Source organism: Solea solea, chromosome 9 (genome assembly GCF_958295425.1).
Source record: "Solea solea chromosome 9, fSolSol10.1, whole genome shotgun sequence".
Taxonomy (NCBI): domain Eukaryota; kingdom Metazoa; phylum Chordata; class Actinopteri; order Pleuronectiformes; family Soleidae; genus Solea; species Solea solea.
The window spans coordinates 5481185-5508531 of record NC_081142.1 but is presented as its reverse complement, the minus strand read 5'-3'; the positions used below and the strand labels follow the sequence as shown (position 1 = coordinate 5508531).

The following is a 27347-nucleotide window of genomic DNA, read 5'->3' as shown; positions in this document are numbered from 1 at the left end:
CAAACGGCTTAAAATAGGCCCTTGCAGCTTCAGTTGCAGTATGATTCAAGGAGAGCTCAGGGTTTAGTTTTAAAATAACACTCTGAACAGAGAGAGCGAGAACAAACTCACCTGTGCTGACCCTTCAGTCGTGCCTCACCACTGCAGTGAAGGTTAGAACAGATGTATTGATGGTGGTTTCTGAAGTGCAAACACCAGTGACGGTGTATTACACAGCCGGCACCATGTTCTTCTGCTCCTTGATTGACAGGCACAGATGAGAGGTGTTGAAAAAAAGAAAATGACACTTGTCGTTTGCTCCAGTACTGTTAACACTAAAAGCATGCACTGTGGGTTGTGATCGGTTTAGTGATAACAGCAGTAGGTTGTATTCTGGTGATAACAAAGATTAGATGACAGGTGAGAGAATATAATGACTAATGATGATAATGATAATGACTCTGACTAATATTACTAATAATCTGACAGAGAAGAATAAAATAAAGCACGAGAAGTTGTAACAAGTGTCATTATAGGATCTGTAGAGATATAACCCCACTACATTTTTTTATTTATTAAATATTATACTTTTAGTGCCTGGACCACAAATTCACTATATTTTGCACACAGAAACAATAAGGTGCTGGTTGATCGCAAGAACAGAAATGTTCCTCGACCTGAGTTTGAGAGCATGACGTTTATAAACCTGCATTAGAGGAATAACAAAATGTTCTCCACTATCATGGGCTTGATTTTAAACATGTAATCATTTATTTTATTCAGTATATACAAGGCTTGGGACTATATGAAAAAAATTCTGTAATAAAAGTTACAAAAACATACTTCTTAGGACAAATGTTATGTCATGGACATTTTAAAGTGAAATAAAGGAATCTTAAATAAATAAATGAATAAATCAAGGTCCTAATATGACTGCAAAAGACTCCCTCATGTGAGTCAAGTCACTCGTGTGAAATATCAAGTCGAATTGCAACCCACCCCAAGGCATTGTGTTTTGTCTGTCTTTTTTTGTTAGCAAATCTTTATTTAAAATTAAGTTGAGGATTTGAGGAGTTGCCTGTAATTTAATTCTGAGAACAAATCTTTATTTTAACCCGGAAAGGGCACTTTAAACTGATAATTATTTTTATACGCACATATGTTTCTGTATATTTAAGTGAATTGTTTCTTTTGTGAACAGATTTTTTTTTGGTGTTTTCATTTCTAAGTTGTTCAAGAGCGATAAATGCACAGCAGCGTTTTGCAGATATTTTTAAATACATTTAATAAAGCACTGATGGCACTACACTGTGTTTTGCCTTTTTTCCCCCAACCAAAAGTGCTAGTTAAGGGGTACACAGGGGGTACATTACTGAAAGAAGTTTGAGAAGCACTGCCCTAATGGACAAAAAAAACCCTAATGGACAAAAATGCCCCCTTGAGGCACATAATGCATGCTAAAGTACTATCTAGAGTGGTAAAAACATGAGGAAGTAACATTTTGGGACGGGGTTCTGAGGATCATGGGGGAAATTTTTGGATATAATATTCCTGATGACCCCAGGTATATGTACCTGGGACTGGTACCAGATGGGGTAATAGCTAAAGACGACGTGTATCTGTTCAAGATCCTATCCCTTGCGGCTAAGAAAGCCATTACAAGAAGTTGGCTGAAAACTGTTCTTGTTTTCAACAGCTCATTTCTTAACTGAGCTGTTGTGAATGTGTGAATGTGGAGGAATAAAGTCATTCAATCTCCAATCAATCAATCTTTTATTGAATGAAAAATAAAGTTAAAAAAGAAAAGAAAAAAAAACAAAAACATGAGGAAGTGCCCTACTGGCTGCCTTTTATGTGTGGCCTCTAAAGCAAAGTATACATTTAAAAAATGTATTGTTTCTAAAGGAGTGTCTTTCTAGTGGACAAAAGTGATGCAGTGCCCTATAAGATGCCCTTGCATCTTTGTTTCCTGTGGGTGTCCTTGCTGTTATGAAGTTCCCTACTGTCCCTACTGTGTATCAGGGTTTCTCGATCCTGGTCCCGGGGACCCACTGCCCTGCATGTTGTAGATGTTGCCCTGCTCCAACACACCTGATCCAAATAATGGCTCATTGTCAGGCTTCTGCAGTACTTGCTGATGAGCTGACTATTTGAATCAGGTGTGTTATTTTTGCCCCTGCCCTTCCAAATGTCTGTGCACGCCACTGATTCACAACACTAAGGAATCGACATATTGTGATTTTATGTATTGCAATGCATGGTAACATTGTGTCATCCCTTGTAAATACTGTTAAAATAAACGCATTCAAACATTTTAAACATTTAAGGCATTTAAGGGTGTTCAGCTGTTCAGCTGCGTGATATTTTGTTTACAGTTGCGCGTAAGAATGAGGACACTCCCATAACAAATACCGCAGCCTGTGTCAGCTCTCAGCCCCACAGTAGGAGACGAGGAGAGGGCAGAGAGAGCAGCTGGTGTGGACGCAGGCCGGATGGTTAAATCCAACCTACAGACGATTTTGAATAGTCATTGTTTTGTGAGAGAAAAAGAAAGAAACTTAACCGAGATGCCTGTTATTGAGCAGTCAAGTAATAAAACTGAAAGCGGGAGGTACGTTGATGTCGTAGATGTAAATATCTGCATGCTACCTTAACACGCTAAGCTAAGCTACGTTTAAAACCGCGGCCTAGCAGTTAGAAACGATTTCTTGTTTACATAACATGACACATTTTCCACAGTCGATGGTTTAAATCACATTGTTATGCCACATTAAGCTAAAGGTGTTTATCCAGCCTGTATGAAGTTTCCCGGACATGAGTGTCAAGCGAGAACGACAACAACTGCTGCTAATAAACATGCTCTAGCTAGCTAAGCTAAAGATGACGCTTAAGCTAATATGCTAAAGTTACATAATTGATTATTTGCTCTGTAACTCGCTGCTGTTAAAAGGGCTGTGAGCCGGACCCGGCCCGTTTTTTTTGTATTTTCTGTTTAAAGTGTCTCGGTTTGAAGTGTATTTGCCTGTTTATTTGCGTTTACTGGGTTAAATAACACTCGATTTTCAACGCAGAGAAATTGCTTATTGCAGTAAGGTAACATAGCTCAGTTAATGATGATTGATGATTTTTACTCTACTCTTGACCGAACAGGGCAAATAAATACATTTGTGGAAGCTAGCAATTAGCTCGAACCTGGTTAAAGACTAATGAAATGATTGAACCTGTATCATCTCCCATAAGAAATGCTCCAGTGCTGTTTTGTTGTGGACCAGTAATGTTTAACCATCTGCTAAACATAACCTTTACGTTGTGCCTTAACCAAACTCGGTGTTAACATTGTGGAGAAATTTGGCAGCACTGGCGACTCATTGTTTGCTTGTTTATATTTCCTTTTGTAAATATGCTGTAGATTAGACTGGAGGTGGTTGGGGAATTAAGACTCTGGATCTTAAAACCTTAGCACAGGCGGTGTTCTGTTCGCCTTCGTCGTGTCACAGCAGGTGATTTTGGTCGAGGCTGTTTGTCTGGTTCCTACAGTATTGTGAAGCACTCGTTGGAAATTTCCACTGCACTGCGAAGGAGGGGGTGTTGTGGTACGATGGGGGATTTTGAATCCTGTTATGACATACTGTACACATTATATTCCTTGTAAGTATAGATTGGTTTCAACCCTTTTCTGTTTTTGGAGTGACTTAATCTAATGCAATCTATTTTATTTGTATAGCCCATATTCACAAATCATGTTTGTCTCAGTGGGCTTTACATTATGTACATTTTTTGTACTAAGAACCTGATTTTGGGTTAAGAACAACTCCCCCAAAAAAATATTGTAAGAGGGAAAAAGCCATGGAGGGTAGATTTCTCTTGTAGGACAGACAGACATGAATTGGGTGCAAATATGCACTAATGATGGGTTATAATGATGTTCAAAGGTGCAGTATGTGAAATCCAGCTACATTTATTGGTGACGTTGCATGTTGCAACTGAACGTCAGTCTCCTCGCTCCTCGTTTGAGAACCAATGTACCCTACAGTTGGCATCAAAAGTAAAAATATGTTTGAAACAATTGTACAAGCAGGGTCCTGTAAAATGTGTAAAAATTGAAGTATTATTAAGTGATCAAATCAGATTTGTAAGCCCAGACCTGACTAACCTGTATTCATGGGTTGCTTTGGTAAAGATGAAGGTGGACCCATGTTTGTGGTGCAGCTTTCAAAAAAAAAGGATACATGAAAAATAGAGGTGCAGTATCATCATCTCTCTCCACACTGTCACCCTGTCAAGTCTTGGTGCAGAAGGATTCAATGACATTGGAGACTGGTATATTTTTCAGTGCTCAATGCTGTAGGCAAGGCTGGTTTGGCCATGCTGTGTCATATGTTTGAACACATCTGGCCGTTTTGTGTCTCGTTACAAAATTTGCAAAAGACGAAGCAACCAGGGTGTTTAGACTGAGACCTATTTGTAGAAATCTGTTTTAAAAATAACATACCTACGTCTATGTGGTTTGAATCAGATTTGAATTATCTGGATATGCAAAAATTGTTATATTTCAGGTCTGAACACTGCCAATGATAGACTTAAAATAAAAATAATGTGTTATTCAGTTATAAATAAGAAAATGTAAATCAAATGCATCCTGATGATAAATAAATAAGCATAATGATAATTAAGCAGAATTGTCATAGTAACAAGCATCATTAAAATAGTGGCTAAGTCTGTCATTAAACATCAATACTGTGTTCTATATTGACATAAGGCTTTATGCACATCCAAACCACCAGCACTTTCCTAGAACAATACATACTCAATGACATCCTGGGGCCTGGTTCAGAAAGCGGGTTCAACAAACTCTGAGTTATAACCTTAACTCTAGGTTGACCAACTCTGAGCTGTCAAGCTCTGAGTTTTCAGTTCCAGAACAGCTGATCAGCAATAGATCACTCAACTCTGAGTATGTTCACTCTGACTTAAGCGTGTGTGTTGGGAATAAAAAAAAGTCAATGGTGCTCTGATACTGCGATTCACCATGGCAACGGGTAAACAAAGAGCACAGCCTCCATTTTAATCCAGTTGAGCAGAAATGTATGTGGCGATATGTGCTGACTTAAGGTAAGCAGACATACAGGCTTGTTATAATGGATGTGTGGAGTTGAGGAACCTTTTTTTTGTAGTGGAGATGCAACCTTAACTGTGTCATGCCGTGCCGAGGCGAGTAGAGCCGGTGGAAATACCTCGCTCTGAGGCACTCGCAAGTGTCTGGCTTTGTGAACCCAAAAAACTAGTGTTACCCTCATCTCAGGGTTAACTAACTCAGAGTTTCACTTAACCTGCTTTCTGAAACGGGCCCCTGGTGATGAGTAGTTGTTTGCGTCATGTTATCATATGTATGCAATTATGCTCTTGCACAAGCACAGGCTCCTTCATGTGACTAGGGCAGCTGTATTTTATAGAACAACCCATTATTGTGTATGTATTTGTTTCTGTCTGCTGTAGACATAAGGGTTTCAGAGGTTGATGAATAGAAAACCATACACTGTTATGTGTCACTGGAGGTTTTATGTAACAATGATAATTTGTGTTACTACATTATCTATGAAAGGAATGTAGGTCACATCTGTATAATTGTGCAACATTTGCTTTGCATTAAGCAGTAGGTGGGGCACTGCAGATTCACATGTTTGGGCTGAACTACTGGAGTGATGATGCTTCTCATTTGCGTTTCACTCATTTTCTCCACATATAGCACAGCAGTGACAAAGAGATAATCTGTGGTTGTTTGAGAGCAGTTGAGCTGCTGTTGCTGATGGGTTTTGTTTCCGATTTGCGTTTTGAAAATTAGTCTAATCTAAACATGCAGACATCTGCACCAGCATGTATTATTAATTCTATCGAGCCTTTGGATTTAAATGGCTGATCTCGTCTGATAAACTAGGGATTGTCGATGCTATTAACAGTTACTGTTGAAGATGAATAGAACCTGTTTCTGCTGTAATCCTCCCCCAGGAACCATGTGACAGGCTTTAAGTTGGTTCCCAGAAACTCTGGTACACAACTCAACCTCATTTTAGGAAGTGAAATGTTTCTCTTCGACGAGAACAATTAGATTTTCCACAGGAACCATGGTTTGTTTGTAATAAGTATAGGATGTGGTCATGTCACATGAACCTCTCTTGCTTCCTGCTTCATGAATGTACACACGTCAAATGTCCCTTATCAGTAATTGTGTATAAAAAACCCCGCCTGTGGCCAAGACCTGGGTCATATTATTTGTGTTCAGTATCCAGGGAGAGCTGCTTTGCATTTCTGTTCATGCTTAACCAGGGTCCACTACAGCCTAGTCTATGTACTTGCTCTCATTCCATTTCACTAGATATGATGTCTCTTCAGGAGTTCATGCTCTTTTGTATAGCTGTGTATTCTTTGAGCGATGAGTTATATGTGTGGAGACCAGCAGACCTACTCTCATAATCTCAAGAGTTTCCATGGTTATTGTCTTCTTCGTTTCAGTCCAAAATGGTTCATACTGTCCTGGTAATATACTTGAGCTGAAGTTTTGTTCAGTAAGATAGAAAACGGAGCTTGGCATGTTTCGACGTCTTCCTGTGGTCTTCCACAGAAGGGTCCCGTGATGAAACGTGATGTTTCTTACTTCCTGTCCTGCAAGACGCCTTCTGTGTGACTTAAGCTCAAGTCCACTCCGAAAGGACTCAAACTGTTGGGGTGCTCTGGGTTATTCTCGCAGGTTCAACATGGACCACTATGGAAATAGGAAAAATGAGGACATTTACATCCATTGGATGTCTGTGTGGACGTGGAAAGTATGACCCAGGCCTGAAATGGGAACAGTTACTGATTTAACTTGTATCCGGTGTTGAAAGACTTGGTCAACTTTAGCAAATGATTTAATATTTCACAGATAAATCACTGAGCAGTGTAATGTGTTCCAGGCCTGCTGTTTATATTCAGAGTGTGTTGAGGAGTTAGTTTTGTACAATCTCTTGTGAATGTTCCACTTATAATGGCTCCATCTGTGTTTGTTTCACCCTCCAGTATCTCCAGTCCTAGGAGGTGCTCCCACTGTTGCAGTAACCCGTGTCCGGGGCCTCTGTGGTGCTCCTGATGCCCCTCACCCACCCCTGAAGATCCCAGGTGGGCGAGGGAATGACCAGCGGGATCGCAATCTTTCAGCTAAGCTATTCTACTCTGTATGTTTAACCACTTTTAAAATACTTTTACCGCTGTTTGACATCTGTTGTTTTGCAGTATGTTTTCGATTTTTGCACAATTTTAGATATTTTAACTTGAGTGACTGACAAGATGCAGAGATACTGATCATATCGTGTTTGATAACAATCTGGATGTCCCAGATGTCGTAGGAATTTAAAATCATTTTCTACAGTTCATTGGCACTTTTATGGCTACCTTCTTTTTTGCCATCTTAATTAGTTTTTCCTTATTTATAATGATAATAAGCATGAATATTCAGTATAAAGGACATCAAAGATTTCCAGGAAATGCTCTGTCATTCTGCTCTGTAATACAAATACAATAAAGTGGAATACATTTTGCGTTTGGCAAAATTAATTTAATTCTAGAGCTCTGCTCCAAAGCACACAACCTGTCACTTTTATGTTTGCTCTTTTATTTAATTGGATGTTCCTTTTACACGTTCAAGTGTTTAAAAAAAGCATAAAAGCACAGTTGGTATTTTAATGACATTTTCTGTCTGTATCTGTAAACTGTAATTTTAAATAAAGGTCTCACATTTGTGTCCCTGTGCTCCTGTAGGATGCTCAGTTGCTGGTTCTTGAGGAGCCTCCCCCTGCCAATGGCAGAGTGCGCTTCTTGCTCTTTGAGCCTCGTCGCCCTGAAGGCAAGCACTGTGTCTGGAGGGCGGCACTGAAAGGGGGGAACCTTTACGTTGAAATCCCTCCTGGAGCTTTGCCCGAGGGCAGCAAAGATGGGTGAGAAGGCAGCAAAACATTTTTGTTGGCAATGAAACGTTTGTTATGTTAAATTAAAAAGAGAAATCAAGTTATATCACCTCTGTAATACATTAACACGTTTGTGTTGTCTTTGCCTCTTCACAGGTTAGCTCTCCTGCTGGAATTTGCAGAGGAACAGCTGCAGGCTGATCACGTGTTCATTTGCTTTCACAAGAACCGTGATGACAGAGGTAAGACTTTTTATTTTTTTTACGTCTACAGCAACTTTATGTTGTATTAATAACCTCCGTACAACAGGAAACTCGATGTAATTTTATAGGGTATTTGTTTTTAAAAATTAAATCCATACACCTTTGTAAGTATTGTATAAATCTTATCCTCAATAACTAATTAAACAGCCACATGTACAGTACTGTGCAAAGCTCTCTTACCCACCATTAGATTTGCTGTTTTATCTACGCTATAAGGACCATACAGTCTAATTATTTCTCTGTCCCTGACACACGTCCAGAACATACAGGAAACATGTATGTGGTTTTAAGCAACACATCTTTCAGGGGGAAAAAACCTCTACTGGTTAAAGTGTTAAGTATTTAGTGTGAGCTCCCCTGGATCTCTTAAACCTTGAGTGGAACCCATATTAATGTTACTGCTAAAACCCGCGTAGGTCCTACTATTTCATGTTGAAAAGTATCTGCTGTGAAATAATGTCTATTATAGACATGCTTGATCGTTCCATACAACATGTTGTGTGAGACATAAAAAGCTGGTGGAGACCTAAGACTTGTGCACAGTGCTGTATATGTAATTTGTTTAGATCTGACGTAGCTCCTCACCCTGAGGTCCCTATAAATGAAGTTAAAAGAGATGTACTGTATAATAAATAAGTTACGGACATCTTTTTAGAAAAATAAATTAAAAAAAAACTTCAATATTAAATCTGTATACATTTTTTGGTCCTCCTCAGCATCTCTGTTGCGTACATTCAGTTTCCTGGGCTTTGAGATTGTGAGACCGGGTCATCCCCTCGTCCCTTCCCGCCCTGATGCTGTCTTCATGGCTTACAGCATCGAGCGAGACTCCTCCGATGATGATTAAAAAAAGAAAAAACGCTGAGCAGTTACAAATGTTTGTTGTACTTATTTTGATTCCTACCCACACATCTCTTTAGTTTTTCTTTGGAAAATGAGTCTAGTGTTGATGTTTCAGTATGGTTGAGGTTTCCTGTCACAGTCTCTTGTTTTGTTTTTGTTTTACCTCCCATGTGTCATTGATATTTGCACTAGGGTAAGATGTTAATTTACCAGGAATGTAAAGCAAGCGCCCACATAATATCAGGGCATTGTGTCCTCACCACTGTATTGCCCTTCATTGTGTGTAGACTTCCTATTAACCCGATCATCTCTACAGTGTAATATTTATGATAGATTTAAATTCAACATACTCGTGTAAGTAGATGTTTTCAGAGTAATTTTTGGTTGATTCTCAAGTTTGATTTTTTTTTGTGTGCATGATTTTCATTTGTTTTAATTCACTTGAGAAAAAATCTGCATGTTTTAACTGTACTTAATAAAAAGTGCTCACCTAGACCGTTTCCTCTGTGGTGTTTCTGAGGTCAAACCGATCTATGGCCTTTTGGAGGTGCATTCTGTGGCTTCCTACAAACTATTTAATACTTATTTATTCTGTTCTCTGCTGTAAAAGGCTGTTTACAGGAAGTTTCTTCAGGCATTTGGTGAGTCAACCACGCCCTGAAACATCTCGGTGATTGTTTTTATTTAAGCAGGCATGGGTACGTTTAAAGAAGTATTGTGTTAATTATAATTATTCATTTGAATAGATAGTGACACTAGGCAACTTGTGTCTTTTAATAATTGACTTTTCCCCAGTTGCATAAAAAATATAAAATACACACACTCAAAGCAGCATGAGTGGCCAGACCAGCAGAGCAACAACCTACAAGTATGCAAGTGATGAAGTTTATTATTTTAAATTAGTGTTTGAATATAAACAACAGTCATCTCCATTTGCTAAAATAAATTTGAGTGCAGTGTCTGTCAAAAAATGGAGTTGATGCGTATCAATGCACCATTTTTAAGTAGTTACTTGGAAGTGGTTTTTGTTGTGGGTATATGACGTATACCTGCATATCACGTAGACTCAACCACTGACCTGAACCTTTGTCCTTAATCTCTGTACGCCTGACAAGGAAGTTATTCTTAGTGTTGTTGAATAAGTTGAAATGCCAATAAAAGGCCAAGCAAGTTCTACTACTGGTTGCTTTAAATAATAAATGTTTTATTTATTTAGGGTAGAAGTTATTGAAACAAAAATAGAAAGCACAAATATAGTGCTATAACCATACCACAACAAATAATTTCAATACTATGATGGCATTATATGGAAATGTGTCTTTGATTAATGCACATAATGCTCTACTACTGGACAGTCATTGACGGACGTCCTGTAGATGTAGGTCTGTCTTCAAACAGCTGTCTGGTCACACTCACCACTGTCTCTGGGTCTGTGGATGACAGGTACTGCAGGCACATGCAGTCATCCCAGTCCACAGCAGCCTGATTTCCCATCAGCCCTCTCTCTGCCAGCTTCATCACCAGCAGAGCGCGTTTGACTATCAGCCAGCTGTTCACTGCCGCTGTCACCGACCTCTCAGCATTAAAGAGTGTGACACTGGGGCCCCAGAGGAGCACCTGAAGCATGGCCACCATGTCCACAATCTGGAGACTGCTGCTCTCATTCTGGAGCAGTGAGGACAGGTGAAGAAGACCTCTTTGGTACGAGGACTTGGATGGACTTGGATCTGAGTCCAGAGATGAGATCAAGCGCTCTTGTGGGGCCAAGCAGTATTGAAGCAGGGCCCCAATCTGGGACTTAATGGAGGGAAGGGGATGAGATGCAGACAGACTCAAAGACTGCGGGTTTAACACAACACGAGGAGAACCGTGTGTCCTCCATAACATCTGGGTCCTCCCTTTACTCGCCGTCTCTTCCCACTCCATGTCTTCTTTCAATCTGCCGATCTTGAACCCTTCCCCCTCGCTCCTTTCTCTGCAGGACCACACTAGAAAGATCTCCCAGGGTCTGAGCTCAGATGCGGTAGCACTGGTGTTGTACAAATGTTGTGAAGCCATTAATATCTGCAGCAACAAAACACACACCTGTCTGTCCCAAAGCAAACAGTCTGCACTCTGCAGGGAGCTGCTGTCCTGAACAAAGTCCTCCAGAGTGGCATGAGGCAGGTCTCTCTCAACACTCACAGTGATGCCTTTGTCAAGTAAAGACTCCACTGTGGTCACATTGCTGATGGCAGGATCTGTAGAATACTCTGTGCTGCCTCCGTCTGGTGGATTAGCGGCAGTGCATCCCGGTTTGAAAGGAGTCGTGGGAACGCTCCTCTTCAGTTTGTTGCTGGGTGTGAAAACAGCAACCACATTTTGCACATTGACATGTGACAGCTGGTGTTTGGTTGGATTCTCATTGGTCTGCTTGTGCACCTGCAGAGACAAGAGAAACTCATGACCCATGCAATGCAAAACCTTTTTAAAGATTCCTCGATGATCTCGCACCAAACCACCCCTCCATTAGCCATTCGCAAGAGGCATTTATCCCATCAAGCCGCTCAAAGTGGATATGTAATAATACTGTAATAACTGTAATAATAAAAGCCATCTTGCTTTACTAACACGATGTTGCTGTTGTGCTTCTGGTTTGCCTTCGTCATTGTTTCTGTAAAACAAATCACTTCCTGTGCAAAACACATTTATGTCACCAGGCAACATATGATTTAAAACACTTCCGTAATGAGGGATACAGATAGAGAGAGATAGAGAGTGGTGTGAAACACACACAAATACATTATTATTAGTGGAGAGGCAAGTCAGACACGCACACAAACATGTGTGCGAAAGTTGAGAGAAAGAGAAAACGGGCGCTTTATTTTGCATCGTCTTTGTTTTAACCCAAAGACAATGAATTGTGTTATGTTGTTATGTTAGGAATTAATTCAGTGAGGATGCAGCAGCTTGAGTTGTCTCGGCAGCTCCCAGGTTTTGGTTGCTTAGTAACGATGAAGCAGCGTCCTCACAGACTCCAGTCACAGCCTGTGCAGCAGATCTGTCATATTCAGCTATTATTTTAGTTGGCTTTTTATTTATTTACGTTTGTAAATCAGTTTTACATATTTATTTATTCATTGAGTTCCTTGTTTATCTTTTTTAAATGTATCTGTGTTTTAATCAAAAGCCATGCTCGTAATGTTGTTCTGCTTTTTTGTTTTACTGAACGACAAAGAAGCGACTCTTGAATGTTGAGCGTGACAGAGGCCCAACCACACCAGTGTATTGGTTAAAAAGACATGACTTCCAGGTATTATTTAAGCATCTTTTAGAAGCCGCATGTGAGCTCATTTTGGCAATGTATTTGCATTTAAAAGTTATGCAGCTAACAGCTTTAGTGTACACAATCGTTTTTGGGTTTTTTTGTGGCCTTTCTGCTGCACTTTTGAAACCTGATGGCAGTTAAGAGGAAGTGTCTTTGGTATTGCAACTCATTCGCTAATGCTGATAAAGATCTTGTGTGTTCTAGTGCTCATTGCACACTATGTGAAACAAACAAACTTCATACAAATGTTTGCACACATGGTCAAGAGCAATATGACTGCAGGGAAACTCATGCAAAAGAGAATATGTGCAGAATACTGACTGCAACAAAGAGCTGTAACAATACCTTTAAGCCAAGCAGCCTCCCTGGGAACTTGGGGCTCTGCAGGCTGTAGTAGAAACTGTTACCAATCTGCTTTGGCTGACTGCCCTCATTCAGTAGGAAATCCTGAGGCTGGTATGACCTGGCATGATTGTCTGTGGCTTCATCTTGCAGCAGGATCCCAGCCTCCATGTTCTGCACCACCCTTCTCAGGAAGAGTACATGGCAATGCTGAATCCCCTGAGAAACAACCGTCTGGTCATCAAAGCTGTCGAAGAGTTGTGGCAGATGTTCGTCTGAGGTGTCAAAAGACAGTTGGGAGAGGGACAGCGAGGGGACAGGACTCTTTCTTGCTGTTTTAACTTCTTTCCCACATTGATGGAAATAGCTGCCAGCTACCGGTGCCAGCATGTACAGAGGGTTGTCGTAGTTCTGAGGGTGCTTCTGCACAAGAGACAGGGGAGACCAGGGACACTGTGGAGACGCACTGGTGGCAGGAAAAGAGAGGGTGCGAAGAAACCTCTTCTTTGGAACAGGCGGTGGTGTCCCGTCTGAGAAAAATCTCTCCTGGTGTCGAGACGGATCTGAGCAACACAGTGAAACGGACATGGGTCAAAGTTTGGAACACAGCATCTCTAGGAGGTCGGGTAAGGTTAAACTAACCCTTTGTCTCTACATTAAACAAGATCAATTACAAACAGCAAAAACTACAGAGCTCAAAGTTGAAATTCAGTTAAATCATTTCATAACTTAAGCATTAACAATTTAATTGTACTTGGTACAATTTTTGTGGATTTTGTGATTGATAGAAATGTAGTCATGGTGGCCTCGCTGAGCATCCCATGCCCTTTATTAAAGGTCCAATGTGTAACATTTAGAAGGGTTTATTGGCAGACATTGAACATACTACCCATACTTATGTTTGTATATAACTGCACAAGAATAAAAAAGTGTAGGTTTTTGCAGCCTTAAACCTGGTACTTATTTTAGTACCTGCTCTGGCGAGGTCGAGGTTGACACGTGATGTCGTCAGACTGCCGTGCACTGATTGGTGCCGTCACAGGAAGAGTCACAAGAATCAAACCATACAATACTGAACTGTAGATCAGTTAAAAGAATCCTGAAAACTTCCTGAAAATCTTATCAGAGGAGTCTGGTGTATTTAGTCATGGAGGAAGAACTGAACTAATCTTTTTAATGATTGATTCTAATGATTCAGTACATCGAAAATAACTGCTTTTCTAGTCACTACTTTGTGTGTGTGTGTGTGTGAAAAACTAAGTCACGGCAGTTTCATGCATCCGTGCTGTGATGACTCCGCCCACGTTTGAGGAGTTACTACCAAACTGTGAGTCGAGGCGGTACCATGTAGTGGAAAAGCACCATATGTAACTTTTGCTGGACATGCTCTCTGTGATGGATCATTTATAGGTGGATTAATACACACACTCACACACACACACACACAGATTATCTCAGCAAAGAAATGATTAGATTTTGGTGTTGGCGATAGGGAATCTGTCTCAAAAGTAAGCTTTACAGATGTTACTTCCTCTCTTTCAGTTCTCATTAGTGAAGTCTGGACTGAGAGGCCTGAACCACACACAGAACACTATATCATGTTTTGACTTGGGAACACAAAGCAACTTTAACAGGATGTAACTAATATACGTGACAGCTATGGATTATACTGTAATTCTGTAAACCTACCGTAGCGCTGGTGTATCGGGCACTGGGCTGCATGACAATCTGTAGGTTCAATGAAGACGTCACTGAATGCGTCGTTTTGAGCCTGGAGTTCCACAGGACTGAGTCTAACACACTCAGCCTCCACGCTGGAACGACTTCTGAGAAACAAAACACACAGAATAACAAACCACATAAGCCTCAAAATGTCTGTCTGGACCATAAAAGGGTGGGAAAATGTCCTGTGAGTAAGTGCTTTTGCAGTTAGTTATATATTTAAATTGAAGAAAAACAAAAGGTTTTATTGCGGTAAAACACAGCAGTTTTGCGTGTTAAATTTGAACAGTATAAAACATTTTCTCGAGTCTTTGTTACTCAGTGTGTAAAAACAGGCCAAAAAATGCAAACTATGTACAGGTGTTTCTCAAAACCTCTCCTCTCAGGTTTCCTGAAACAGCGGGAGTGAAATTGTGGTAATAACCACACGTTGGCTTTGACGTAACAACGTCTCATCTTTCAGAAACCGTTGGAATTTTTTCCGATAGCACAAACCATCACATGATTTTGGTAATGCAAAGTGTTGTCTGCGAAAAGCTCAGTGTTACCCCTTTACAATGAAATACTCAGTTGCAGGATTGGTTTGTTCGAGGATATAGAACAAAATGGGTTATTTTCATATAGAAAATCAAGGTCCATGAAGGTACCATATATGGTTCCTTCCCCCTGAAAATAGTATATATGAGAATATTCAAGAAGAACCCAAGTAAAGTGAAAGGAACATTATTTTAGAACAGCATTCCCCAATCCTGCTGGTCCTTGGGGACCTCTTTCCTGCATGTTTCAGATGTTTCCCTGCTGCAACACACCTGACTGATTTCTGAGATATTACCAGGAGAAGACAGAGTCACATGACCATACTGTTTGCCTTTTCGGAACTGCTTTGGAACTGTTTTGGATTTCCAAGTTACCAAATATAGCTCTTTGCCCGGTAAAGTGTTAAAGCCAGGAACATATCTGCATAACACAGCATAACTGTGCATAACACAGCAACTACTCCCAAAATAACACTTGTCTTATGTCTGGTGCATCCACTCCTGGTCAGCTGACACCAATAATCAACCTGTATTATTGTTAATAAGGATTTCATGTCGATCTCCTACCTCAGACGGGTTAAAGCTGCTGTCGGTTGGTTTTACCTGTGCTGTTTGAGAGGCAGTGCTGGTGGCAGGTCGTCCTCTCTGCTGACCGAACCAGACGCCATCGGGGACCTGCAGAGTAACAACAGTGAACTGTCACTGAATAGTGTTCATGTGCAGCTCACAGGTGGCAAAGTGGCAGACTTCCTGTTCCTCCCTCTGCTTCTACCTCTCACGCTCTCCCCTGCATGTGTCGTGAGTTGACTTTTTCATGAGACTGCGCTGCTTCTGCTGGTTTTCCTTTTTCTTTTCTTTTTTTTAACTCTTATCATTTTTAGCCTGTTTGAGGTTGCACCGGAAAAGAAGTGCCTGTTGCGAGGGCAACACTGTTCTGTGAGTTAACCTCAGCGAAGAACAGTTAGAGCAGTGACACTTGGTTTTTTTCTCTCTCTCTCTCTCTCTCTCTCTGTCACAGTTGATCTACTTTCAGCGTGTGAAACCACGGCATGAACGTTTCCCCGGTGGATGATGCAGTTTTGGCCTTTACATATGCAACAGCTCCAACTAGGAGCTTTTCATCTCCCATGACTTTAAAGAAACACAAAAATAATATATACAATTTGGACCAATAGTTAATCAACTTCATTTGGTATTTGAAATGTGATTCCTCTTTTTATTGAGAAAGGTACAAAGGTTTTTATTTTGTATTAATTTCCTTGGTTTCTGGATAATTAAACCCCACAAAATGAGCTTGACATGAAGCTACTTTTGCCAGTTTATGACACATACCCATGGTGCAATAGTGATCTTTTGATTATGTTCAATTTGTCTTTATATTTGAAGTGAATAGTACAACTTTACAATTAAGGTTCATGTGTGATTTGTCATTGATTTATTAATTTTTATTCTCATTAGCAATCATAGACAAGTTCTAACAGTTTTCACACATGATCCAATCTCACTATTTTACTGCTTTTTGCAATAATCTTACAAATGACACGTCACCATTTATAGGAGTTGCTGCAATTGATAATTATGGGAAGTTTTTCCCCATGGAAGTTATGGGGAAAAAAGACTGTCTGTAATTACATTTGAGAACTGGGTCTAATAATTCAGATTATGTTTTTAGACCTCTTTAAGAGGGATTTTTTCTTTTTTTTAATTCATGTGGTCACAATGTTATTAGGTCAAAATCTAAGAATATTATCCCACAGGAGAATTTAGAGGAACTCAGAGTCAGTAGGATGTGTTCTCTGGGTACCATACATGGTTTCTACAAAATATGATGTTTGATTGTTATGTTGATAAAGCCTAAACCTATTCAGGTCATGTTCTGGGTGATGATATTCATTTCAAGTGGCATTAATATTTATAATCAAGAGCACGCCGTGATTCCATTTATAGACAAACAATGTGAATAAGACCCAGATTTAAAGAGCTTAATAATATGAGACAAGTGCAACAGCAGCGGTGTGATGTCTGCATCCTCCGTGACACAGAAAACATGTGTAATATTGTGTCCACATGCTGTGGTAGCGTCATGCTACCTTAAGTGTATTCCTGAGTGTGTGCTGCTGATGTGCTTCTGCCCACAGTGACTCACACGTCCACTGTGTTAAAAGGCTGTTGTTTTCTTTCAGTGTTATATTCACACCATTACACCCCGATCTCATTGAATATCTAGAAACAACCCAATATGGAGCTGCAGGGGGGGATATTGAAAATGGGAATTTTACACACAATGTCTATGGCCTTTTGCACAGGATAAACTTCCTCCTTTTACTTCCACCTGAGAACAGAAACAAAGAAAGGTTCACATGTCAGAGGATGGTCACACGCTCTCCACACACTGACCCACAAGTGTCACATGATATTTAAGTGACTGCTGTCTTTCTGACATTTTGAAACATTCTGGCATTTCTCCTCTTGCACCAACAAGGTTTGTTTTTTTTGCCCAGAGAACTGCTGCTCACAGACCCATCTCTGTAAACTCTACAGCTGTTACTGTGTGAGAAACCCTGTAGATCAGCAGTTTCTCGCCCATCATGGCACCAACAACTACAAAACATATAAGGTCATTTAAATCCCCTTTCTTGCACATTCTGATGCTCAGTTTGAACTTCGGCAGGTCATCTTCACCATGTTCACATGCTTAAATACGCTTAGTTGTTTCCACGTGATTGGCTGATTCGATTTTTGTGTTAATAAATAGTTGAGCAGGTGAACTTAAAGAAGCGGACAGTAAGTGTATGAGTGTATGTTATGAGGGTTTATGAGAGCCCTTTAACCAGAAGGTCAGTGTGCTGACACTCTACTTCTCCACATACACACACATCACTTGTTGCCGGGTTTCATTTTTTTTCACTTTTACATTTTTTGATTTAGATAGGAAAACGAGATATAGATTTATTTATCTTGGAACTAGGGTCTTTCCAAAAATTGGACACTCTAAATTGGCCGTAGGTGTGTGAGTGTGCGTGAGAGTGAATGGTTGTTTTTCTCTATGTGTCCCTGTGATGGACTGGCGATCTATCCAGGGTGTACCCCGCCTATCAACCTATGTCAGCTGGGATTGGCACAGCTCCTCCCGCGACCCTCCTGTGGAGGATAAAGTGGTAGAAGATGGATAAATGGATGGATGTTTTAAAATAAAACAGTTTTTATGGACAGGATTTTTCAGGGGCGTTCATTTAGGGGCCACAGAACTTTTTTACTATTTATAGCTTTGTTGGTTTCCTCTGAACATCCGTCACAACCTTCATTGCTCACTGAGGTGGTTTGTAGTAGTTGAGTGTGAAGCAGATGGACCAAGGGTTGGCACCACCAAGTCTGAGGCCGTGTTTTCTGCCAGAAACATCATGAACTTTGAGTCACAAATGCCAATAAATAATGATGGAAATTCTGAAAAGCCTCTCTTGCGTTTAAATTCTCTTGGGAACCCTTTCATGTCTGAGGGCTTTTTCCATATTATTATTACGTACTGCAATCTAAAATAAATGCAGCTTCTATAAATCGGTCCTCGTGCTAATTAAAAACGCTCTGATTGTCGAAACTACTCTTGAACAGTTTAATTTGTGGTGCTGTATGTGAATTTTATTGCATCATAATGACACGTATACAAGGATGGGATATAGCACCTCTCTGGATTACACAATCATTTTAATGGATGCTAATGACCTTTGAGTCTCATTTGCCTGAAAGTATTAATGTAAGATACACCCTGCACATAAATAAACAACATAGGGACTGGTTATAAATGTATTATTTTCGCTTTCATCTACTCTTGTGTTATCACATCGCCCACCACTACGAGTGGTGCACTTTGCGTCATGAGCCCCTCTTGAGTTTCCTTCCAGAAGGAGACATTAACACACTGAGAGGGAGTGACATTTAAGACCATGAAAGCAGTGGAGGAATTAATTAACCTCAATTACACGGGAGATGTGAGACGTTCGTCCTTGAATGTTCCTCCTTTGATTTAATTGCCAAACAAACTGCTTTTGTTCGATGAGAATAAGGAGCTGTGAGTAAAAATGTGACAATAAATTAACACACAACACTTCTGTGGTTGGTTTTTGTTGTTTTATTTTTTGATGCAACAACAGCTGCCATATTTTTTTTTCATTATGACATTTTCTTTACATTTTCTACAACAGTAGAGACAAAATGAAGTCATCCAATCTAACACATCTCCAGTCCCATGGTTTCCTCCTAATGGCAGGAGGGGAAGTGCTTCTTTATAACGTTGTAGAAGCGCTTTTTCAGCTTGCTATCTGGCTGTCTGGTTGCAGGAACAAGCGAGACGGTTGTGCTGGTGGAAGAGGCGGAAGAGGCAGAAGAAACTTTTATTCCTGACTTTACTGATCTCCCGTGACTCTGTGAGTCTGCTGAGCCTTTGAAAAGTCTGTTTTTGACTCCAGGCCTGTGAGAGGAGTCGTGTGTGATGTCCACTGTCCTTGTGTCTGGGGCTTTCCAGTGGCAGCACGCACACTCCTCATCCTTAGTTAAGCGTCGTATCCCAGTCTGGCAGAGCAGCGCCTCCTCGCTCACCATCTGAGGACTCTGGCTCAAGGTGATGAAGCCATACGGGGTGGTGACTTTGGTCAGGTGGGGCAGGGAGAGGGCTGCTTTGCTGGCGGGGTCCAGGCAGTGCTGGGCCTTGGGGCATGGATACGAGCCCTCCCTCTTCAGAGGAGACCTCCTATGCATCGTAGGGTCAGAGACGCTCCGCTCAGCTCTGCGATCTGACACAACCAAACCTAAACTGGAAGACAATGAGATGTTTGAGCGGGCTGGAGAGACAGAGACAAATGACTTTGCTGTCTTAGAACTCCTCAGGTCTTCCTCTGACCCTGCATCCTCTTGCTCTTTTGCCTTGTTCAACAATTTTAAGCCACTTTGCAGAGACATCCTTGGTATGGTGAACTGTGGGATGCTGTCAGGTGTCAGGATATTTGGACAAATGTTGTCCCAGCTTGTCTGTGAGTCCGATCCCAGAGAACAACCAAAGGACTTTGCGCTGCTCGTAGCCCACAAGAGTGCACGGATCCCTGCGCTGCTGTGCCTGCGGGCTGTGGAGAAATCATCAGGAGCATCGGTTCCATTGCTTATTGCTCCAAAGCTTAACGTCCTTGTGACCGTGTCCTTGTACATGTTTCAGTGTCTTCCACAGTCTTTGCTCACGGGTTTGGATGTAGATTTGGGAGAGGTTGATGAAAGGCAGCTTTTATACATCTCTGCTTCCCACATGTTGTGCTCCACCAAACCCAGCACATACGTAAATGTGACGAAAGCCAGAGCCGGAAGTGGTTTCCAATTAGAGAGCTGGACAAGTGGAGGCATAATAATAATGGGGCCTCCGCAATAAACCTCTTCATATGCTAAAGAGCAGAGAGAGCAGCAGCAGCAGTAGTTCAGTTCCACTCAAAGACTCTGACGCCTCTGTGAGTAATACGATGTAACATGCTCCTTATTTTTAGCCACTAACACTTTCACACTGTTTTTGATCAACAGAATGGATGCAACCATTAACTACAATTACAAGCAGGTATAATCAGGGTCTAAGCGGATGGGCAGAGAAAAGGAAATAGAATTAGCTGGAATTGCAGGGAAGAGGCACTGCAGTTGGATTTAAATTAATATGCTAAGATTAATCAACATTAACTTGTTAAACTTGTTTTCAGAATATTGTTACTATTTATTTATTCATTTATTTCAACAGTCCAGGAAGTAATTAGGGAAGAGCCGATATGATACAAAAATATTTGACGACTAATTTAGTAATCGATTAATAATCGAATAGCGGTAAGATATGTTTGTATTTACATATCTTACCACTAGAGTACATGTTTATCAGGTGTTCAAACACTTCATTAAGGTTTGTTCTGAATGCACTTGTCAGACTTTGGAACAGATGGACCTGTAGATACTGGTTCCAGTGTGTGTACCTAATAAACTGACAAATGAAGTGCTCAAACGAGTCACGTGACCACCCTCTCTGTAGGTTAATTGGTGGGAGTTGCTCATTAGTAACACGTGCTTATGCTGGCACTGATTGGCTCGACCGTTGGGAAGTCAGGGTACATTTCCCGCTCACTGAGGTTCAGTCTGTGCAGCCCGGCAGCTCCACGTTCTCCACCAGGCCTCAGACCAGACCAGACCAGCAGAGCAGCAGGGCAGCAGGATGACTGTTGAAATTCACAGAGACACCGTGGAGCTGGAGCAGCAAAACACGGAGGTAGAGATGGAGTTTAGCTTGTTTGGAGAAGTTTGGTGTTATGTTTTTCTGCTTCACCTGTGTTTTCTTCTCACCTGTAGGACCGAGTGGAGAGGAGAGACGGCGTACTTCGCTCCTTGCTCCGCGGCCTCTTCTGGCCTTTTGGCATCGTGGTGCGTGCAGTGTATATTTTAAATGTTCACGTGTTTTTAAATGTGACTGCGTGTCTCCTTTTTAACCTGAACACTCGCCTGCAGGTGCGTGCCTACCACGGGTTCTGGTGGGTCATCGGCTTCCGGCAGCCAAAGCCGAGTGTCGCCGTTAACCCCGAGGTTACCAGTCCCGCACGTCAGAGCCTCGCCGGCCGCAAGCGCCTGCACCGGGTCACACGCCTGCTGCTGTCGGTTCTGCCCCGCTGGGTGCAGGGCGCACTGGGTTACCCGGTCTCCAACAGCATCGGGCTCTCCCTCTCCCCAGGTACTGTTCCCCTAAAGTCAGTGTAGTTTTTAAACGTGTGTGTGACATGACGTCACGGCTAAAAAAAAAAACTTAATATGGATGATTTCTGGGTCCTAATGTGAGACTATTGTGATTCTTTGAGTTGCTGGTGAACAAACTATGACTCTTAATGGTTTACTTTAAAGTTGTGTCACCAAAAACTACACAATAGACTTGGGATTTTCTTTTGGAAAGTGTAGCCCACTATGTAGTACTGTAGTTGGACTGATGGTCTATGGGGAAAATTAGGAGTTCAGGGTTTAATCACTAGTTTGAAGGAATGTTCAGTGTAACTTATTTTTTTTGGAGTTGATATCCATGTGATTTGACAACTGGTAACATCCAATAAGTTCATGGTTACAGCTCAATTTAAAGATGCTATTCGGCGACTATGCTTAATTTTAATGGTTCTACATGATGTCATGGTATTAAAGTTTTACATTTTTAGTGGCCTTAAACCAGTCTATGAGAACTCTGGGTGGGAAATGAGGTAAACATACCTCAGAATTGTCGTCTTTTTAGATTTGCTGGTTTTCTTTTATAGAAATGTACAATTAAAAAAAAATAAAAAAAAAAAAAAAGTTTGATTTTAGTGATGTAGTCTTCCTGAACTTTCTAAACTGATACTAACACTGGGCTCCAGCTGAACAGAAACATGACTTGTGCTATACTGGATGTGACTTGTCACCAATGATCTATCGATCTATACTGAATCATTTAATCAGGATTAACCTTTTAAGATCTGATCTCCAACAGAAATCAGAGTCTCTCCTACCAAACCATGTGGAAAGGGCAGCAAGAGGAAGCAGGATGAGTTGGATGAGGACGAGGAAGAAGAGCATCAGACCTGGGTGGAGGCACTAAATCAGGAGCTTGCTGATGATGAGGACCCTGAGGAGGATCCAGACTATGAGGTTGGTGCCATCTGCTGGCGGACTTCATATCAACCATTTGGTTCATACAGTTTGACTTGCATAATCTCATAGTTGGTAGACTCTGGCCCTTTCTCAATATCCATACTAATGTCCTAAGCCTCAGTCCAAGTTCTGTTCCAATTCTCAAGTATGGTTCTCATACCCAAAAGTCTTCTCCCTCTGCCTGTTTTACCAAGTATGCATCCAGTGGTGACTTGAGAAAGCCATGTATCCCAGAATGCATTATGTCAACAGATAATACAAATGTATAAACGTGAAAAATATTTTTCTCTGTCTTGGCATGCAGTTTTAAGATCATATGAGTCATTAGAATTAAAACGTGGTTTGTGTATTAAGATGTATTAATAGTTTGGCAGCGACATTGTCGGAGGTGATCAGCTCCGCCTCTGCAGGTGCTCACAGTGGCCGCCACAGAGCAGCGTTCCCACGGCCTGTCCTGATGAAATGATCCACTGGTTCAGTCATCTCTCTCATTGGCTGCTTGGTGTGATCGATTTTTGACACGTTTTATGTAAACGTTTTGACCTGATGGTTTGAAAATTTGTCTAGTATGTTGCTTTTGAGTCCCATGGGTATGGTACTGTATTTTAATTTGAGTTAAATATATATAAAATTTGAAAATAACAAATTTATTGGAAGTGTTATGTTCATTTATCAACACTCTGTAGGTAGCGGTAATGGGGCTTAAGCAGTAGAACAAGGAAGTAGCTGCTCTTTCAATTGAAGAGATCGTTGTGTACTGCTGTACTTGGCGAGTATGTACTTCTCACATACACAAGTGTGTACTTGGGTATTGAAAAAGGACCTCTGGCTTCAGTTTCTAAATGTGTCCTGTGAAATTGCACAAAAATGCAGCAGCTAAGGAAACGCATGTCTTTCTTTCTCAGCCCAGTAGTGTAGAGACGGAGAGTGAAGAGTACCGCTCGCACAATAATACAGAGAGTGACATTGAAGTTCAAGAGAAGGGAGTGGTCATTATTCAAGATGTAAACGTGGTAAGATAATGGCACTTTGATTTAATAAATAAATTGCTCAACATGAAGCACTAACTTGACTCTTGTGTTTACAGGATATTGACCCTTCAGCTCCTGTTCAAGTTGCTTGTCCTGCTGTTTAATGTTTGACTGTTATATATTTGGAGTGTTTTGTATGTTTATGTTAACAATAAAACAATTTGCCTTGCCATTGCTGTAGCCTCCCACTAGATGGCAGTAAAGATGCATCTACTAAAGAGCTGGGACATGTAATGTAGTTAATGGGGGAAACTATGTCTCCTTAGGTTTTAAATGTTGTATAGCAGGATTCAGGCTTTGAAATGTGCTCACCTCTGCCACAAAGAATAAAGTGGGTCACACAGCCCTTAATGTAAATGTGTCTGATTCTGCGGGTTTTTTAACGGTACTGTGAATTTCAGGGACCTTGGTGTTAATCGCATAGTGTTAAAATACAGATGTTTATGCATTTCAGTTTGACCTAATTTAGACGGAATAAGCTGCATGGCAAGGGCTGGAGTGTAAGCTTTTCTATAACATGGTTGCATCTTAATGACATGTGCTTAATGCCTTGGTAATTATGGAAAAATTGAAAATACGTTAGTGTTTTGTGACGCTGTGTCCGTGGCTCTATACTTTAATGACTTGTATGAGCTGCTTAATACTTCAACTATTTGACTGCAGTTGATCTATGCAGAATGAGCCCCCTCACGTGTGCTTGGGTCTCTACTGCATGTGTTACCCAAGTCCCAACACAAATAGACTTGTGCTGCCCATAGAGTTGCCCCTCTTGTGTTCATGTTCCCATACATGCTTGAACTGTATTGTATGAACATAAGTGGCAGCATTACATCCTCTTGAACACAACTAAACAACACTTATCCAGCCATCAGCACCCACTCTTAAGATGATGACATGCTTTACCTCTTACGCTGTTCTCCTTCTGAATAGATCATATTATATGGTAATGTTTTTCTTTACAATTTAGAGGCTTTAATAGAGGACTTGGTGTTCTGCACTGGATGAAGTATTAACCAGAATGAGTTGAGCTGTAATTATTCATGTTTAAAGGGACACTCCTTTGTTCATGAAGGTCACTTTATGCTCAGCCTGGGGAAACTGGTGCTTTTCCACTATGTAAATTACCCATGAGAGAAATCTCAGATGAACCACAGCAGAATCCAAAACACTTAACCCTCTAAGTTCTGTTTATTTCATGTCTCTTTTCCACCTCTAATGATCCAAACAACTCATGGTTTGAAAGACAGCAAGTGTATCATCGAGCTACTTTCATTTAATTCCTGAAAAACACTGTTTTGACTTCCCTTTTTCTTTTCCCCTCAAATGTTTTTCACCTCAAGCTTGGGTGCAAAGCCAGCTGACACCTCACTGATATGAATTAAATAGTTGATGTGTATTTGTGAGAAGGGCTGGATACAGAAGAGGAACTGATCTCTCTGGGGCCTCTTGCCTCTGTCTGAAGAGTAGACTGCTCAATGGAGGCAGAGTTAAAGAGCAACGACCTCTGTCTGTGGTGTTTGAAACCAGCTGGAGCCTCAGGCTCTGTCTTTGCCTTTCAACTTAAAGGTGAAAAACAGTGGTGTATGGAACAGGTATATTTCATTTGCAGTCCCAGACTGTGCTTCTGAACACAAAGCAGCCTTTCTCATGCTGTGGCTGCAGTGGATGGTTGTGTGCGTGATTTGCTGAGATGATCAGTTGATGAGCACGGTGGTCCTGACATTTTTGTCTCGTGTCACAACCTTATTTTCTGTTTTATAGATATAGTTACTTTTTTGACCCTTAAACTGGGAACTTCTAGTGTTGCAGTGGCAAAGGTACACCATGTCAATTTTGGAGAAGAATTTTGGAGAATGTGCTCTCCTGTCTGTCCCCGTATTTATTTGGAGAACACGTCACTTTTTGTTGGACTTTTGTGGTTCTTGAATTTTATATGAGATATATAAGAGCAAGCAGCAGTTTTTCAATGGCTTCCAAGTCATGCCAGTAATATGAATCACAACTCTGAATAAAACACACAAGAATAGGATAAATAATTCCCGTAATAATGTTGCAAAAAATGTTCATGTGAACGTGAGGATACAAAAAATCAGATGAATAATAAACAGTCGACTTCACTGCATGTGGTTGTTACAGCTGGGCTCCATGTAGCCTCATATTTGAACAGTTTTGCTGCAAGTGCTCATTCTCAAAATGCACAATTAATAATACATTTACAAAAAAATTAAAAAAAACATTGTGGCTTGTATGGTTACCAGTCGACACTGGATACTTACACATAAAATGTCATAATATTGCTACACACAGTACCTTTCACACAGTTACCTGTTGTACTATATAGCAATTTACATTACAAAACACAGCCCACATTTCGGGAGTCACTGGTATAAGATGACAATAACAGAGGCAACGATTTGTGAACTTGGATGAGTCTTTTTTTGGTTCTAATTAAAAAATGTCTTTATTTATGCCCTGCAGAATGCTCTCAGTCACATTTCTTCCTGATTGTAGCTGAGTGCGTATACACAAACAAGTTTATTTTAAGTGTCCTCATGTTGTTTTCTTTCTGGAATTATATTACACAGTCCACCTGTCCTGGCAAAAACCTTATTGCAATCTGGCTGTAAATATGTTTGCCAGCAATGTTTCGTCACTGTTTGATCTGAATTTAATGAATGAGGGTTTATGACATAACATTACATCAGCGTGTTGCAAACAGGTTTTAACATGAGCTCACACACCATGCAGTGGGATGTGACGGCAAACCAATGCTTAATTGTTTTACCAGTCATGGTCTTCATATACCTTTGAATATTCATATTCAGTAGTGATTCAAGATGAAGACACACGTCTTTATAACTGATTGAGGTGTTTCATGCACAGAGTGTGGTGAGAGTTACTCTTCTTCATTGTCGTCCACCACCCTTTTATGTCTCATGCTCACAAGCTGTTCAGAAAACCTGTTTTATGTGAGGAACTTTAGTGTTGATTCAACACAGATTGGTATAGAACACACACACACACACACACCCAGAGGCTGTGCACACTGCAGAGCGTCCTCATGTAGGTCTTGGTGACATTGGCCAATTGTCACCTTGAATGAATGGCAGCAGGTGCTGGCTGTTCCCCAGACACCTCGGTCCATCCTGCAGGCTATTATCCACAGCATTACAATGCGACTCTCTAATGTCAGCTGACAAAAGTCCTCAAACTCACTCCCCTGCCTCTTACTTTTCCACTGTAACCTTCTCTGCAGCACAGGCATGCAGTGTATTTAGCTTTACTCGCAGTCTAATCACCAGCTGTCCCTGCAGGTTTCAAGAGCATCTATCATCTTCAGCGAGGAAGAGCAGCAAAAACATAAAATAAATGAAGAAGACAGGTGGTGAGGTTTCATAAACACTAAAGTGAAACTACATGAAAGCTGCTTCCTCAGGGACACAATTTGAGCAAAAAGCTTTAGAGATAATTTGACCTGCTGGGGTTTTTTTTTGTTAGTTTTATCATGGACGGATAGTTTTACTGTCTGTATCATCGTCTCATCTGCATAAGTGTATTTTCTTGTATGACTTTGCTGTTATCTGATTGTCCTCGTCTGTCCGCAGGTTCCGTAACACCTCTGACTCGTGGCTGAGACGACCAATAACCTGAGCAAGGCCCTCGACGTGTGCACAGTCAGCGCCCGCTGATGCCGGTAAGCAAATCCGTTCACA

The 27347-nt window shown here is 40.9% G+C and overlaps 3 protein-coding genes across 3 annotated transcripts; 2 read left to right on the top strand and 1 right to left on the bottom strand.

The window, feature by feature from the left end:
- The first annotated feature begins 2400 nt into the window (after positions 1-2400).
- oaz1a (ornithine decarboxylase antizyme 1a) lies at positions 2401-9515 on the top strand. The gene is given in 6 exon segments (XM_058639193.1): positions 2401-2590; positions 7033-7099; positions 7101-7187; positions 7771-7946; positions 8073-8158; positions 8896-9515. Coding segments are annotated over 6 exon segments (666 nt in total). The 5' UTR covers positions 2401-2471; the 3' UTR covers positions 9027-9515.
- Positions 9516-10366: 851 nt separating this feature from the next.
- peak3 (PEAK family member 3) lies at positions 10367-15977 on the bottom strand. The gene is made up of 4 exons (XM_058638518.1): positions 15533-15977; positions 14361-14497; positions 12675-13234; positions 10367-11443 (listed from the first exon to the last, which is right to left on the bottom strand). The coding sequence occupies exons 1-4, from the start codon at positions 15595-15597 to the stop codon at positions 10367-10369; spliced, it is 1839 nt and encodes a 612-aa protein (XP_058494501.1). The 5' UTR covers positions 15598-15977.
- Positions 15978-21049: 5072 nt separating this feature from the next.
- On the top strand, positions 21050-23991 carry org (oogenesis-related gene). Its single transcript, XM_058638865.1, has 6 exons — positions 21050-21209; positions 21290-21361; positions 21446-21665; positions 22443-22600; positions 23509-23616; positions 23691-23991. The coding sequence occupies exons 1-6, from the start codon at positions 21156-21158 to the stop codon at positions 23736-23738; spliced, it is 660 nt and encodes a 219-aa protein (XP_058494848.1). The 5' UTR covers positions 21050-21155; the 3' UTR covers positions 23739-23991.
- The last annotated feature ends 3356 nt before the right edge of the window (positions 23992-27347 follow it).

What these genes read in the sequence shown, in the direction of transcription:
- peak3 (XM_058638518.1), bottom strand. Translation starts at nt 15,597, where the DNA reads ATGGCGTCTGGTTCGGTCAGCAGAGAGGACGACCTGCCACCAGCACTG. An exon ending in CTGCCTCTCAAACAGCACAG is followed by an intron (nt 14,498 to 15,532) that starts GTAAAACCAACC and finishes TTTGTTTCTCAG; the next exon opens with AAGTCGTTCCAGCGTGGAGG. An exon ending in CCCGATACACCAGCGCTACG is followed by an intron (nt 13,235 to 14,360) that starts GTAGGTTTACAG and finishes TGTGTTGCTCAG; the next exon opens with ATCCGTCTCGACACCAGGAG.
- org (XM_058638865.1), top strand. Translation starts at nt 21,156, where the DNA reads ATGACTGTTGAAATTCACAGAGACACCGTGGAGCTGGAGCAGCAAAAC. An exon ending in TCTGGCCTTTTGGCATCGTG is followed by an intron (nt 21,362 to 21,445) that starts GTGCGTGCAGTG and finishes ACTCGCCTGCAG; the next exon opens with GTGCGTGCCTACCACGGGTT. An exon ending in TTATTCAAGATGTAAACGTG is followed by an intron (nt 23,617 to 23,690) that starts GTAAGATAATGG and finishes TTGTGTTTACAG; the next exon opens with GATATTGACCCTTCAGCTCC.